Below are 12,801 nucleotides of genomic sequence, written 5' to 3'. Positions count from 1 at the left end.
CAACTGGTATGATGAGGAGTGTCGACAGAGGAGAGCTCAGATACAACGGGACCTTACATTGGGAGTGATCACCTATAGACAGTCTCGCATTGCTACACGACGACTAGTGCGGCGGAAGAAGCGAGCTTTCTTGGTCCAGATGGAGCAAGATTTATATCAGCTCTTCCTTAGTAGAGATTCAGGAGAGGCTTGGCGTCTATTCCATGAGAAGTCTCCCCCACCAGTGATTACTTCTACAGAGATATGGGGGCAGTATGCAACATCTTTATACACTGTACCTGGACAACCACCATTACCAGACCCACCACAACCATGTCCGGCTACGAGCACCTTCTTTACCACTGAGATGGTAAAGGAGGCCATTGACAGGATGAAGACCAGACGGGCACAGGATCATGAGGGTTTAGTAGCAGAGCACATTATACATGCTGGGGATTTGTTGGCAGAGATGCTTGCACGGATATTCAACCGTGTCATGTGTGAGGGTCTCCCTGAGTCTTGGAGATTATCTACTATTGTACCTATCTTCAAGACAGGTGACCCCACAGTGCCGGGGAATTACCGTACTATCATGGTAGGACACACATTGGCACGGTTATATGCATCCATCCTCGAGCATAGGCTGAGCAGTTGGGCAGAGATTATGGGCATACGAGCACCTGGGCAGGCTGGTTTCAGAAGGGGTTTCTCCACACTAGATCATGTCTTTACACTCAGAGCTATCATTGAGGAGGGTCGAGCACATGGTAGACGGATATACTGCAGCTTTGTGGATTTTCGCAAAGCCTTTGACACAGTGCCGAGGGCCAGATTGATGCACCGGCTTATGGAATTGGGGGTACCCACAGAGCTGATGTGGGGGATCATGGCATTGTAAAGTTCAGTGATGGGTCATGTACGCACATCAGAGGGGATATCCGACATAGTTCACTCCACCATCGGAGTGAAATAGGGATGCCCATTGTCCTCTACTTTATTTGGTATGTATGTTGATGGGGTCTCTGATTATATTGACAGAGGAGGTGATAGAGGTGCTCAGCTTGCAGGGACATGGATCCCTCTTTTATTGTATGCTGACGATATCGTGTTGATATCAGAATCGCTAGAGGGTATGCAGAGACATTTGGACGCATTGCATAGTTTTGCAGAGGATAGTGGATTGTCTGTCAACCTTGGTAAAACCAAGGTCATGGTATTTAATACCACGCCACAGTGGGTTAGGAGATCAGCACCTACTTTCACATATGGACAGGACAGTATGGAGTACACTGATGCATACACATATCTTGGGGTGGTCTTTAGTGGACCGAGGTTCACACTGAAAGTAGCAGCAGACACTAGATTGACTCGTGCCTATGCAGCCCTAGGTGGTTTAGAGAGGATTTGCTCGCAAGTTCAGTTCCAGGAACCTCGAACAAAGCTCTGACTTTTCGATACTTTGGTCGCTTCAGTTATGCACTACGCGGTTCAGGTTTGGGGACCGTCTATTGACAGTGCTGGATGGACTAATATGGAGAGACCCCTGATATCTATGATTTCTAGGCTGATTAGAGCCAAGGCCTCAGTCCCACATGACATCATACGAGCGGAGCTGGCTGCCCCACCTATGGAGGTTGAGGCACTCACCAGATCAGTATCATTTGTACACAGCTTATGGGACACCACCAGGGACAGGTATGCCAGGCTTGCTCTCGAGTCATCCAGACAGCTGGCATTACAGGGAGATACATCATGTTGGTATGCACAGATGAACTCATGGTTTCAGAGGCATGGTTTCAGCATGGACAGGCTGCCCCCTTTCCAGTATTCTCTTGATGCACCATCCTTGGCTCTTACACGGATGGAGACTACTAGACTCATTCGGCAGGATCTTATCCAGCTTGATAGCAAGAGGACATGGATAGAACCATCACGGGAGTTGGGTACGAAGAGGGTTTTCTATAGAGAACATCTTCTTCAACTCACGACAGACGGATTTGTCACACGGCCCAGTTACATGGACACACATCTATCTCATAGGTTACGATGTGTTATTGGCCAGATTCGCACATCTTCACACCAGCTTGGGATTGAGACAGGTAGATTCAGAGGCATACCAGCAGACAGTAGGATATGTCAGTTATGCCATGCAGAGCCAGAGACAGAGTTTCACTACATATGTCGCTGCACAATCTACTATGAGATACGGGGACGCTTTCATTGTCTATTCAGAGATGGTTTTGACTCGTTAGACAGAGTCATGAGATATCAGGATCAAAGATGTCTCGGATTATTCCTACTTGAGATTCAGAGACATAGAGACGCTCTACTGAATGGGCAAAGACAGAGACAGTCCCAGAGACGCATCTCAGATTTCTTCAGTCTGAGTACCACAGAGTCAGAGGGGACACCACCACCAGAGAGCTCGGTTCCCACCCATACACACATCAGCGGTACTCTCATTGATCGAGCTACAGAGTTAGGGAGATCGAGACGACCGCGACTGAGGAGGGGAGCCACGCAGCACCGGCGGAGATTGCGGCAGAGGATCCACAGGATTCTAGCACGACACCCAGAATGTCGATCGGGATAGGCTTCATGCTACTGTTATATTGTATCATGGTGACACTTATCCCCACTTTGTACCTTTATGGTGATACCATTGCTCAGCCTACCAGCCACCCATAGGAGTCGGTAGCACTCCTATCAGTTCTTTGTTTGTAGTTTTCTTGTTTGTACCCAGACTTGGTACTAGACTCATCATTGTAATCAGTTGGTCTCATAGGTCATTTTGGCCTCTTGTAGACGTTAATATATCATTTCATTTCATTTCATTTCTCTCTCTCTCTCTCTCTCTCTCTCTCTCTCTCTCTCTCTCTCTCTCTCTCTCTCTCTCTCTCTCTCTCTACCGTTTTCGCTCACACCCTCTCCGCTGCTCACTCTCACAAGAATTGGGTCAGGCAATTCAGTTGAGGGGTATATAAGGACCCCATTGTAATACTCATCTAATTCATTGCTGAGTGCCGAAGAAAACTGTTAAAGCGTGCACTCCGGCAGCTTCTTGCAACTATGTGCCCCCATTGAGAAATGTTCCTCAGGAAAAACTCCCTTGTAATGCACTTGTCCAACACTCGCTCTCTTACTGAGACTCAAATGACTGAGTCATTATCTGCTCGCGCTATGTTACGACATAAGGATGAGAGGAAATTGGCCAAATGGCAGACTTGAGCTCGCCAACAGGCTTTTACTGACAAAGGCTGTGCTTCTAAACAATTCTTCCAGCATTTGCATCATTCTAGGCAGTCTCAAGCTATCAAGAGAATTATATTTTCATCAGGGGAGTGAACCTCCTTCTTACTGGAGCTGGCACATGCCCTACAGTCTCATTATGGCAAGATCTTTGAGGTCAAATACCATCCCTTATGAGCAGAAAGTGACTTAGATGTCTTGAGATGGGGCATATGGTGAGAGATTGACCCAAAGGGTGATAGCAGGTAGAGTAGTCGTAAGAAGGGATGCCCCTCATAGCCAGAGAAGAACCAACAGAGTTCTGCACAATAGTAGGACCAAACCAGTGCCTTAGATGTCACCTTAGATGTCATGAGATGGGGCATATAATAAGGGATTGTCCTAGAGGATGATAGTAGACAGACTGGTCGTAGGTACGGCCTTCACAACCAAAAAGGACCCAACGGAGTTCTGCACAATAGTAGGACCCTACGTGACAACATGATAGAGGCTAGAGGGGTTCAACAACATCAGAGTGTTGAACAACAGCATAAGTGATGAGTAGCCACAAAGATAGAGACAAAGACAGTCAGATAAACAAGGGAACACACAACCTATCCTTGTTTACAGACGGGTAGTGAGAGAGAGGTTGAATGAGGTAGAGGAGCCCCCAAATAGACCTCCTGAGGTGAGGTTACCAGATTAAGATCAAGAGAAGGCTTTAGAGCGATTGGACAGATACATAGAGCATGAGAACCAGTAGTTACGTCAGCTCACGACCAGCTTGAGTTGCCCCATGATAATCCAGTTCAACAGCCTTTGGACTCCTTGGAGATCTAGTTGCAGGTGCCTCTTATAACAGGCGGTCATGCCATGCCTTGTGATGAATTTGTTTAGTCCAAGGAGCTTGTGTGGCTAGCAATCTATTTTCCGAGTTTGGACTATGACTATGACAAGACACTTCAATCCAGGAGCAAAAATGACATCCCCAATCCAGGAGACAAATAGAACATTCTCAATTCAGGAGACAAACTAAAGACCTCCCCTCGAACAATGTAGACAATACTGAGACCAATCTAATCCAAGCTATCTGGAACACGGTTCCACTGCAAGAGAACAAGGAAAAATATCTCTAGAGAGCATCGTTTCCATAGTCACAATCAACATTGTTTTTGCTACCGACTTCTGCTTCTTCTTCATCTTCCCCTTTTGCTACATGAACTGATAATTCAAATCGACGGGCCTAAAATGGGAGATTACCTTGGAACTTTGTAAAGATCAGTTACAAACTAGACTCCATATATCTAGGGAGGCAATCAAGGATGGGATGATGTGCTTCAAGAGTAGTCTCTAAGCCTCTCTAGAATCTTGGGTCATGAACAACTGGCAAGGTATCTTTCTAGCTGAGCTAAAAAACTCGTTTCTGGAACTTTGTAAAGATCAGTTACAAACTAGACTCCATATATCTAGGGAGGCAATCAAGGATGGGATGGTGTGCTTCCAGAGTAGTCTCCAAGCCTCTCTAGAATCTTGGGCCATGAATAACTGGCAGAGGTTTCTTTCTAGCTGAGCTAAAAAACTCGTATCTTCCACCTAATAAGGCGTCGAAAACTAATCCGTGACTAGTGTTGGGCCCCAAGGCCATCTCGCTCTATAGGCTAGCCCTCACCTCTTTGCACTGATCATCATACTAATAGCTTTGAGGAGCGGTGGTATGTTTCCATCTCTCTAAGCCTCAAGAATGTGGGAAAGCTAGTGTTGTAGAAGTATGTATAGCCCGGCACAACTGCTCTAGAGGTATGAGGATGTGTGTCACATGAGGATTAAAAGACCTCCGCCATGTACACTCCATCGGTCTTTTAGTGAACCGATAACTGGGCAACCTGTGTTTACTACTTGTGAACTCCGAAGTGTATGGACAGTCAAGTGTGAATGATAGATATGATGATCAGCAGCTACTCCAATTATTAGTCTGGGTTAAATTTCAAGTTCACCAACTTGTGTAATCAGCTCAAGAAGGGCCAAAATCTAATCCAGTGTTCTCCCCCATCCTCATGTTTGAATGGAGCAAGTAATCGCCCTAGACTATGGCCATCTATTTGGGCCATTAAGAATGGGCAGCTTGTGCTGCTCCCATCTTGAAAATATATCTACCATAGTCTTTCACCTCTCGAGTATCCTGTGAACCTCTCACAAGGCCTAAATCATGTGGGTCAATCTTGTGCAAGAGCTTCTGCGAGGTATTATAGAAAGGCACCTGTTGGTTGCCAATTCTTGCATTGAAGTCACCTGGAGTAGTGCATCCATCTCTCGAGAATGGGCAACTTGTGCTGCTCCCATCTTGAAAATATATCTACCATAGTCTTTCACCTCTCGAGTATCCTGTGAACCTCTCACAAGGCCTAAATCATGTGGATCAATCTTGTGCAAGAGCTTCTGCGAGGTATTATAGAAAGGCACCTGTTGGTTGCCAATTCTTGCATTGAAGTCACCTAGGAGTAGTGCATCCATCTCTCGAGAACACCTAGACATCCTCATCCATAGCTCTATATGGCGATTGTGTCTTCAGAGGAGCATAATTAGATGTGATGGGTGGAAAGTAAATGTAGAGTGTTCTAGGACTCTCAAATCTCACCCAGACTTACATATATCATACTTGGGTCATCACTTGTACGATATGATGCAACTCCTCCTCGTATAATATTGTTACTCATATGGTGCCCCTATTCCCCAAGGTTGATCGTACCTCCTTCCTGCAAACTGACTCCCATCTATAAGCCGGCACTCGAGGCAAGAGCCCATTTGTGGCTGATGCGTCTTTGTATAGAAAATGATATCTATCTCTCTAAAGGTCTCCTCAAAGATATCCGCATCTAGTTTAAGTGTTCTGTTACAATCCCATATAGCTAGCTTCGAGGTCGTCTTATAGGTCTCATGGGGTAATTTGGAGCTCTGCTCAAGGATAATGACTTCTCCTCCTCAATAAAAAACAAGCTTCTGTAACCTGCCTAGCACTGACAAGACGGTAAACCCTTAGCAACACACGAAAAAAAAACTAACTTTAATAGATGAACGTCAAAACTCAAGAGTAGTTGAGACACGAAGCGGCGGATTTCATCTTCCAAATGCACTGGTCCCAAAGTCTAGCGCCCCTTTCGGTTCTTATATTCATAAGAACAAAGTACAATGGCTGGGGAGAGTCCTTTGCTCTATGTGACCACACACTAATGTGACAGAGACTCCCCCATGGCATGCTTATAAAGGTCTTGAAAAGCACTAAGGCTCAAAAGCAAGACGCCCCAAAATCTCCCAAATATAGCTTTTCTGGAAAGCTGGCCAAAAACAGCATGGGCAATCTGCCATGTGGCAGCCTGCAAAACTTGCTGCAAATCATGGAGATCCACATCAGCAGGGTACGGATGGCCACGTTATCAGTTGCTGCGATGTCTCTTTATAAGTGTCTGGCCAGGGTTCATATGCCATGTCATCACACCCCTCCTTTCGAAAAGCCATAATCTTTGGCATACATTCCCTCATATGAGCCAACTGATTAGGGGTGATATCATTTCCCAAAAATGTTTGGAGAGATTGTCAAGCCAAGCTTCAGATTGCTCCAATTAACTCTAAACCAGTTGGAGACAAATGATAGCCTCAAGGGCTACTCTGATTTGGAAGTCAGTGAGGCTGCTTAAGAGTTGCTTCTTTGATTTTGTTACCGAGGAAATTGTCCAGGACAGAAATCAAATATAAGCGGAGAAGTGTTACATCCTTAGACATGAGGATGAGCGCGTGGATTAAGTAGTGTGTAGTGCCTAGGCATGTGAACTTAAGCTTAGTTGAAGGGAGGCTAAGAAAGATGTTAAGGAGTCTTATGAATCGAACTCTAGGCCCATTTGAGAGCCACCTTTTGTGATCACCACACTTGGACCATCAGTTAGGATGTGGACTGGTGAGATGAGAGGCGGGTCCTTTAGATGTGGCACTTGGCTGGAGTAGCTGCAGCTGGTAGGCTTCTAAGCTTGTCGGTGAGCCAGTTCAGCTCTATGGTTGGGGGTTCAAGTTAGATGTCTATTCCTTTATGCAAGATCCTAGGGGAACACTAACCCACCTCCCCCCTTCTCCTTTCCTCCCTTAAAAGGGAGAATTCCTTTTAGGGTGATTTCACTCGAGCCTTATTTTTACCTTGGGTGGAAAAACACATTTTTGAGTAGTTTTTCATGATGTAAGATATACTGCTTGATTTAGTCAATCAAATGCAGGGTTCTCAAGTTTCTTAGGTGATGCTTTACATTTTGGTCCATGGCATATTTGAGTAAAACAGTTGATTTAATGCAAGTCTGGGATACTAAATAGAATGTAAATTTAAGTAAACATTGCGCGCTACTAGTTGTCTCATATTCTTCTGCTAGATAAGCTGATTTTTTATTACGACCTTTCAAGGTCAGGTACTGTTTACTCAAGATCTCAATAAGGTGTTGACGGAGGCCCAACAAAATGAAGCTCGCGTGTTAGCCTTGGAAGAGGACATGGAAAAGAAAGAGAGGCATTTAGTGCATGCACTTGCAGACTGTGCGCAATTACGATCTCAGCTTTGTGCATTAGAGAGTGTCAATCGACAAAATCATGAGTCTTCTGATGTAAGTTGTGAAAGTTTTAGGTCCTCAATTTTTTCCATTCAAAGATCTAGTTCAGTGCTTTACAACCTATGATCGGGAATATTTATAGTATACGAATATTACGAAGTATGCAAACAAGAGGGAGGGCTGTATCGTGCATTTTAGATGCCCTGGGTGTTTCCACAGTACAAAGTGAGACTGAAGGTTTCTAAAGCAGTTGAGATAACATAACAAGGCCCACTTCTCCACTGTGAAGTAGTGAACTCTCTCTTTAAGTAATGTCTACAATAAGGCAGCTTACTCGGTCACTATAGTGCCGAGCAGCCAGGTCTTAGAACAGGATTCTTTGAAGTGTTCCTGATGAGAGTCTCTCTAGCATCCTTAGAGCTGCATGTTTGCAGTAGTGGGTCCTTTGGGACCTATCCCAGACATGGCAGAGCGGCAGTTACAGATACGTACAGGTGTTTTACCAGCCTTATCTGACTGCTCCATACATTATAGTCCAAGAATCTGAAGACTATGATCTAGTAGGTTTCTCCGATCCGTTATTTTTACACAAGATATGTATACATTCTAGAAGATTTTGTTGACTGTGATGAGGGTTCTCCTAATGTTCAGTATTAATCCTCTACAACTCCGGCTGCAAACAGCCAATTTGCATGGTTTGTCTTTGTACAAATCTTGTTCTCGTGCAAATGCTCTTAAGAAATGAAAGCCCTCGAAGCTATATGTCACAATGTTCTCCTTGAAAAGTACTTTCCAACCAATTTGATGGTTTGTCCTCATGCAATCTCTCTCAAAAAATAAAGCACCCAACTTCGTATGTCTGCACTGGTGAATGATGTAGTGCTCATCTCTTCAAAATACCTTTTCCAGCAAATGCACACCCTGCTTGGATAAAGGGCGTCATTAAGATAGATGGCATGAACGAAGTAGCTTATGCAGCCATTGTGTGCATGCTTGGATACATGCAGCAAAGATATTTGGCATGAAGTAAATAGCTCTCGAAGGCAGTTATAACTGGGCATATTTTATGGTTACCCCCCTCCACACTTGAAGGAAGTAGCTTTCAAAGGCAGTTATAACTGGGCATATTTTATGGCTACCAGTCCTGGCTTTACCCAGATAATGCCTGTCCAGATTACTCAAAGTTTTGGCCTGGCTGTGGTTTTGCTTGAGCTTGTTCTAATGCATGTGCTTCTCTTTGCATGATTACAGAGGCTTTCTGTTGTACGTGACACTTGCAACCCATATTTCTGTCTGCTAAGGAGAGTGGGAAGTGGCTATTCTTTTACCAGTATGTACGTATGTGAGCAGGTGTGTGCAAAGCCGTCTAGCATCCATTATTGTATATGATGTAAAGGTGATCACCCAAGAGCTAATCTGTAATCACCTTCTCCATTGACAGGCATGGCTTTGATAATGGCTTTATTTTCCTAACATTGTGTCACATGCAAACTACAGACATTCTCTTGTAAATATATGCGTGCACATGTGAAACTTTTTTCCCTCCATATGTGTTTGCGCACTCATGTGTTCAAAGAACCTCATTGGGCATATTATTTCTCTCATAAAAGTGTCAAAACAGTAGCTGATGTGGTTATTGATCCCAGAACCTTCTTGTCTTTTTCTTCTGCTGATAGAGGAGATTGTCTCGGCATATGCATTATCACCTTTGCGGCATATTTCACAGGATATATTATCACTTTGCACTCCTGTTAGCCTAATTGTTCTTGTCTTGTATGAATAAGAGCTTCATGTCAAAGTCGACGATGCGGAAGCATAGAGCAATGGGGAGAATACACGAGAGAGAGAGAAAGAAAGAGAGTAGCTGAACCAACCAACTAGGCAATGAGTTAGTGATTATACAACGGGGGTTAGGTGTTCCTTATATACTAGCTTGGGGTCCCTTAAGTACCCCTCTCGGTAAATTTCCCTACCCAAGACTTTGACAAAAAAGTAAAATAAATACCTATAGCCAAAATAAATATATTGGGATCACATCGGGCTGTTCACTTGAGATGATATAACTTTAATATCCTCGCTGTAGCTCATAGTGGACATATGTAGGAAAAATGAGTTGTTGAAGAAGCTACCATGGAACCCCAGTAGTAGTTCCTACTGGATACACCTCGGTTATGCTACCTCCTACTTTTTACCTTAGAAGAATGCCATCTTTTTTTTCCCGAAGAAAAAGATCCTTCCATTAGTTAATAAAACTGCCTATAGCAAGGTGGAAATGTATGTAGTGTACGACGTGTTTTAGGTACGTACGGAACGTACTACCGTACTGAACCACCTTTCAGGTGTATGTTACATTTTAGGTACGTAATAGGTACGGCATGTTTTAGGTACGTACGGAACGTACTACCGTACTGAACCACCTTTCAGGTAAGTAATACGTACGTACCGTTTAAAATCCATGTTTTAGTGAAAAACCCATAGATTCATAAACAAATTTACATTAAAAGTCAAAATGCTGAAAATAAATATATTGATACTTGGACATAAAACTCAAATGCCTCAAGCCTCAATGATAAATCATAAAACCAAGTTCAACTACAAGCATAGTGTCTCTGACGTCAGCCAGAAGCCGACACTGTAAATGCCATACAAACTGAAACATAGGTACAAACTCAACTACAAGCATAACGTCTATGGCATCAACCACAAGCGGCACTGTATATGCCATACAAAGTCTGCTGCTCTCCAAAGCATGCACATAGGCTAATAGGCTGCATGCCTATAGCCTCAAAAGTCTGTGTCAGATGCCGAAGATGAATCGTCGGAAGAGAGCATGCCCCCATCATCAAGGACATTGCCCTCTTCATCAAACTCTGGCTCAGCAACAATGCCATTTGGAACAAGCACCTCTGCACCGCTAGCCTCCTCAGAGAAATCAGCAATCTCGGTGTGAATGAGCTAGACAACTTCATTTGCTCGCACGCGAGAGCAGCGAACAGGAAGCTTCCCCCTGCGAATACTCTCTCGTCTCATGATGTCTGGATCTGGAAGCATCGGGCGTAGAGAAACGCTCAGAGCTTGTGCACGTGATCTAGTCACACGACGATCCACACTCTCAAGCTCTCTATGCAGCTCTCTGAGAATGGCCTCTTGCTTATCTCTAATCTGTCGATCCATCTCCTTTGGAGCAGAATCATCTACCATCTTGAGTTGTGCCACATCCACCTGTTGAAGAGTAAAATAAATGGTAGTTAACAAAAAAGTTATAATATGTGTTTATGCCAGCAGCCATATGTCGAAATCATTTACCTATTTGGGTTGCCCCAAAGATTGGTAACTCTGCACGAGCCTCATGTTAGCTCTACAAAACACCAATTTCTCCAACTGAGAAGTGCTATAAGGCGATTTCGAATCTTGGTGTGAATGAGAGAGTAAGAGCTCCAATTGCGTTCACATGCTCCAACCAAGCAATCCTGCGCGCGGAATTAAGTAAGTGGAATTTATGGTTGCCTTATAATATAAAGCTGAAAAAGTATAATGTTAAATGAATTTTTACCTGAGAAAGAACACAACGAGCCTGGCGTGAGAGATTAGGAAGACCAACCCTCCCATAAGAGTGCCACCACGTCAAAGGAAACCTTGTAGCTTCCTTCCTTGAGGCTATTTTCCTCCTAAAAGAAGCGCCGATGCCGTTCATGTAGTTGGTGAACTCCCTGTCTGTGTGAAGTTGATCATCCTCTAAAAACATGAGCCTAACATACTCAGATTGTTTTGCTCTGAGGAAGGTATTACTCCATAGCTTTGGCGACCTGTAGAGAGGATGAAGCATGGCAGCCATAGCATGGATGGGACGGCTCATGAAAGTCCATCGTCTCTCCACACACTCCAATATATCGGATCGGCTGAAAATTGAGTTGAGCATAGCAATTAGAGTCCATAGTGTACACTCAATCATTGATAGATAGTATCATAGTAGTACATAAAGAAGGAATCTCTTACCGATTAGTAGTTAACAAGGAGCATTTGCAGATATGGTCTTTCATCTGCAAAAATAGATAGACTAGACCCAAGGTCGATCCCTCCATATCCGTAAGTCGAAGGAGGACATACATGTTACACATGTTGAGCCCAAAACGGCTCGTGTTCACATTCTGCCCCTAAACATTGCAAATTTGCCCAAATCGAACCAAGCTGGCCGTACTGAACCGTACGGTACGTTCAAAACCGTATCGTACGGAAAGGTACCGTACGTACGTACGGATGCAACATGGCCCCCATAGGGCTACAAACCACCTCTACTAGAGAGGGCTACATCAAGAAAATGGGGAGATGCTCCTAGTGAGTAAACAAAATATGTACAATGGGGGCTAGATCACAAAATGAGAGGAGGAAAAATTCACACTGGTGGCCGGTATGCCATCTAGGCGCACCCTGGACCATGGTGAAGAAAGGCCCTGGGCGCCAGAGTCGCAGGAAACCCTCCTGCGCTCTTGCATGCGGTCGGAACTGCCCTGAAGTCTCTCGAACTGACCCCTGAGAGTGTGAAACAGCTCCAACCAAAAGTTACGAACAGTCTCTGCCGGAGGGACGGGATGAGCCTCGAAAATGTGGAAGTAGCGGGTTCGCCAAATGAACGAGAGTGCCAAGCCACAAACGAGCTCCCAACACACCTCTCTCTCACTGCACCACCCCTTGGGGGAAGCTCTTGTGGCAAGCTGGAGTGTAGGTCGAACCCCCTAGATCACTATCATCCTGTTGGTGGAAGTCAACTCAAAATGGAGTGCCGGGCCTGTGAGAGTGGACTAGGCTGCCGCACCCCTGTGTATTGTCGAGCTATGGAGAGAGCCGGCATCAGTCGAAGAACTTGAATCCAAACTTGCTGTGCCATGGGGCAGTCCCACAAATAGTGACGCTGACTCTCCAAAGGATGACCACAAGCTGCATAGGCTGCCGAGAAGCCATTGTGTACCAGCCAATTGCTGTAGCTTTGTGTGCAACTAGCCAATGGAACAAA

The 12,801-nt window shown here is 44.7% G+C and overlaps 1 protein-coding gene across 7 annotated transcripts in view; it reads left to right on the top strand.

Annotated features, from left to right (window-relative positions):
- Positions 1–12,801, top strand: part of LOC147440176 (uncharacterized) — a 136,025-nt gene that overhangs the window by 24,347 nt on the left and 98,877 nt on the right. For 3 of the 7 annotated variants that reach the window (XM_086529941.1, XM_086529940.1, XM_086529946.1), the window contains 2 exons: positions 7,653–7,844; positions 9,042–9,140. The exons of 1 other annotated variant lie outside the window; for it this stretch is intronic. In XM_086529941.1, the coding sequence (XP_086386067.1) occupies positions 7,653–7,844; positions 9,042–9,140 (291 nt within the window). Of the gene's footprint in view, positions 1–7,647; positions 7,845–9,041; positions 9,141–12,801 lie in introns of all 7 variants that reach the window. 3 more of the 7 variants (XM_086529945.1, XM_086529944.1, XM_086529942.1) reach the window with 2 other exon arrangements.

Source organism: Adiantum capillus-veneris, chromosome 15, assembly GCF_014529385.1.
Source record: "Adiantum capillus-veneris isolate H3 chromosome 15, ASM1452938v2, whole genome shotgun sequence".
Classification (NCBI taxonomy): Eukaryota; Viridiplantae; Streptophyta; class Polypodiopsida; order Polypodiales; family Pteridaceae; genus Adiantum; species Adiantum capillus-veneris.
The sequence above is the reverse complement of the archived record's forward strand: the minus strand, read 5'-3'. Positions and strand labels throughout refer to the sequence as shown.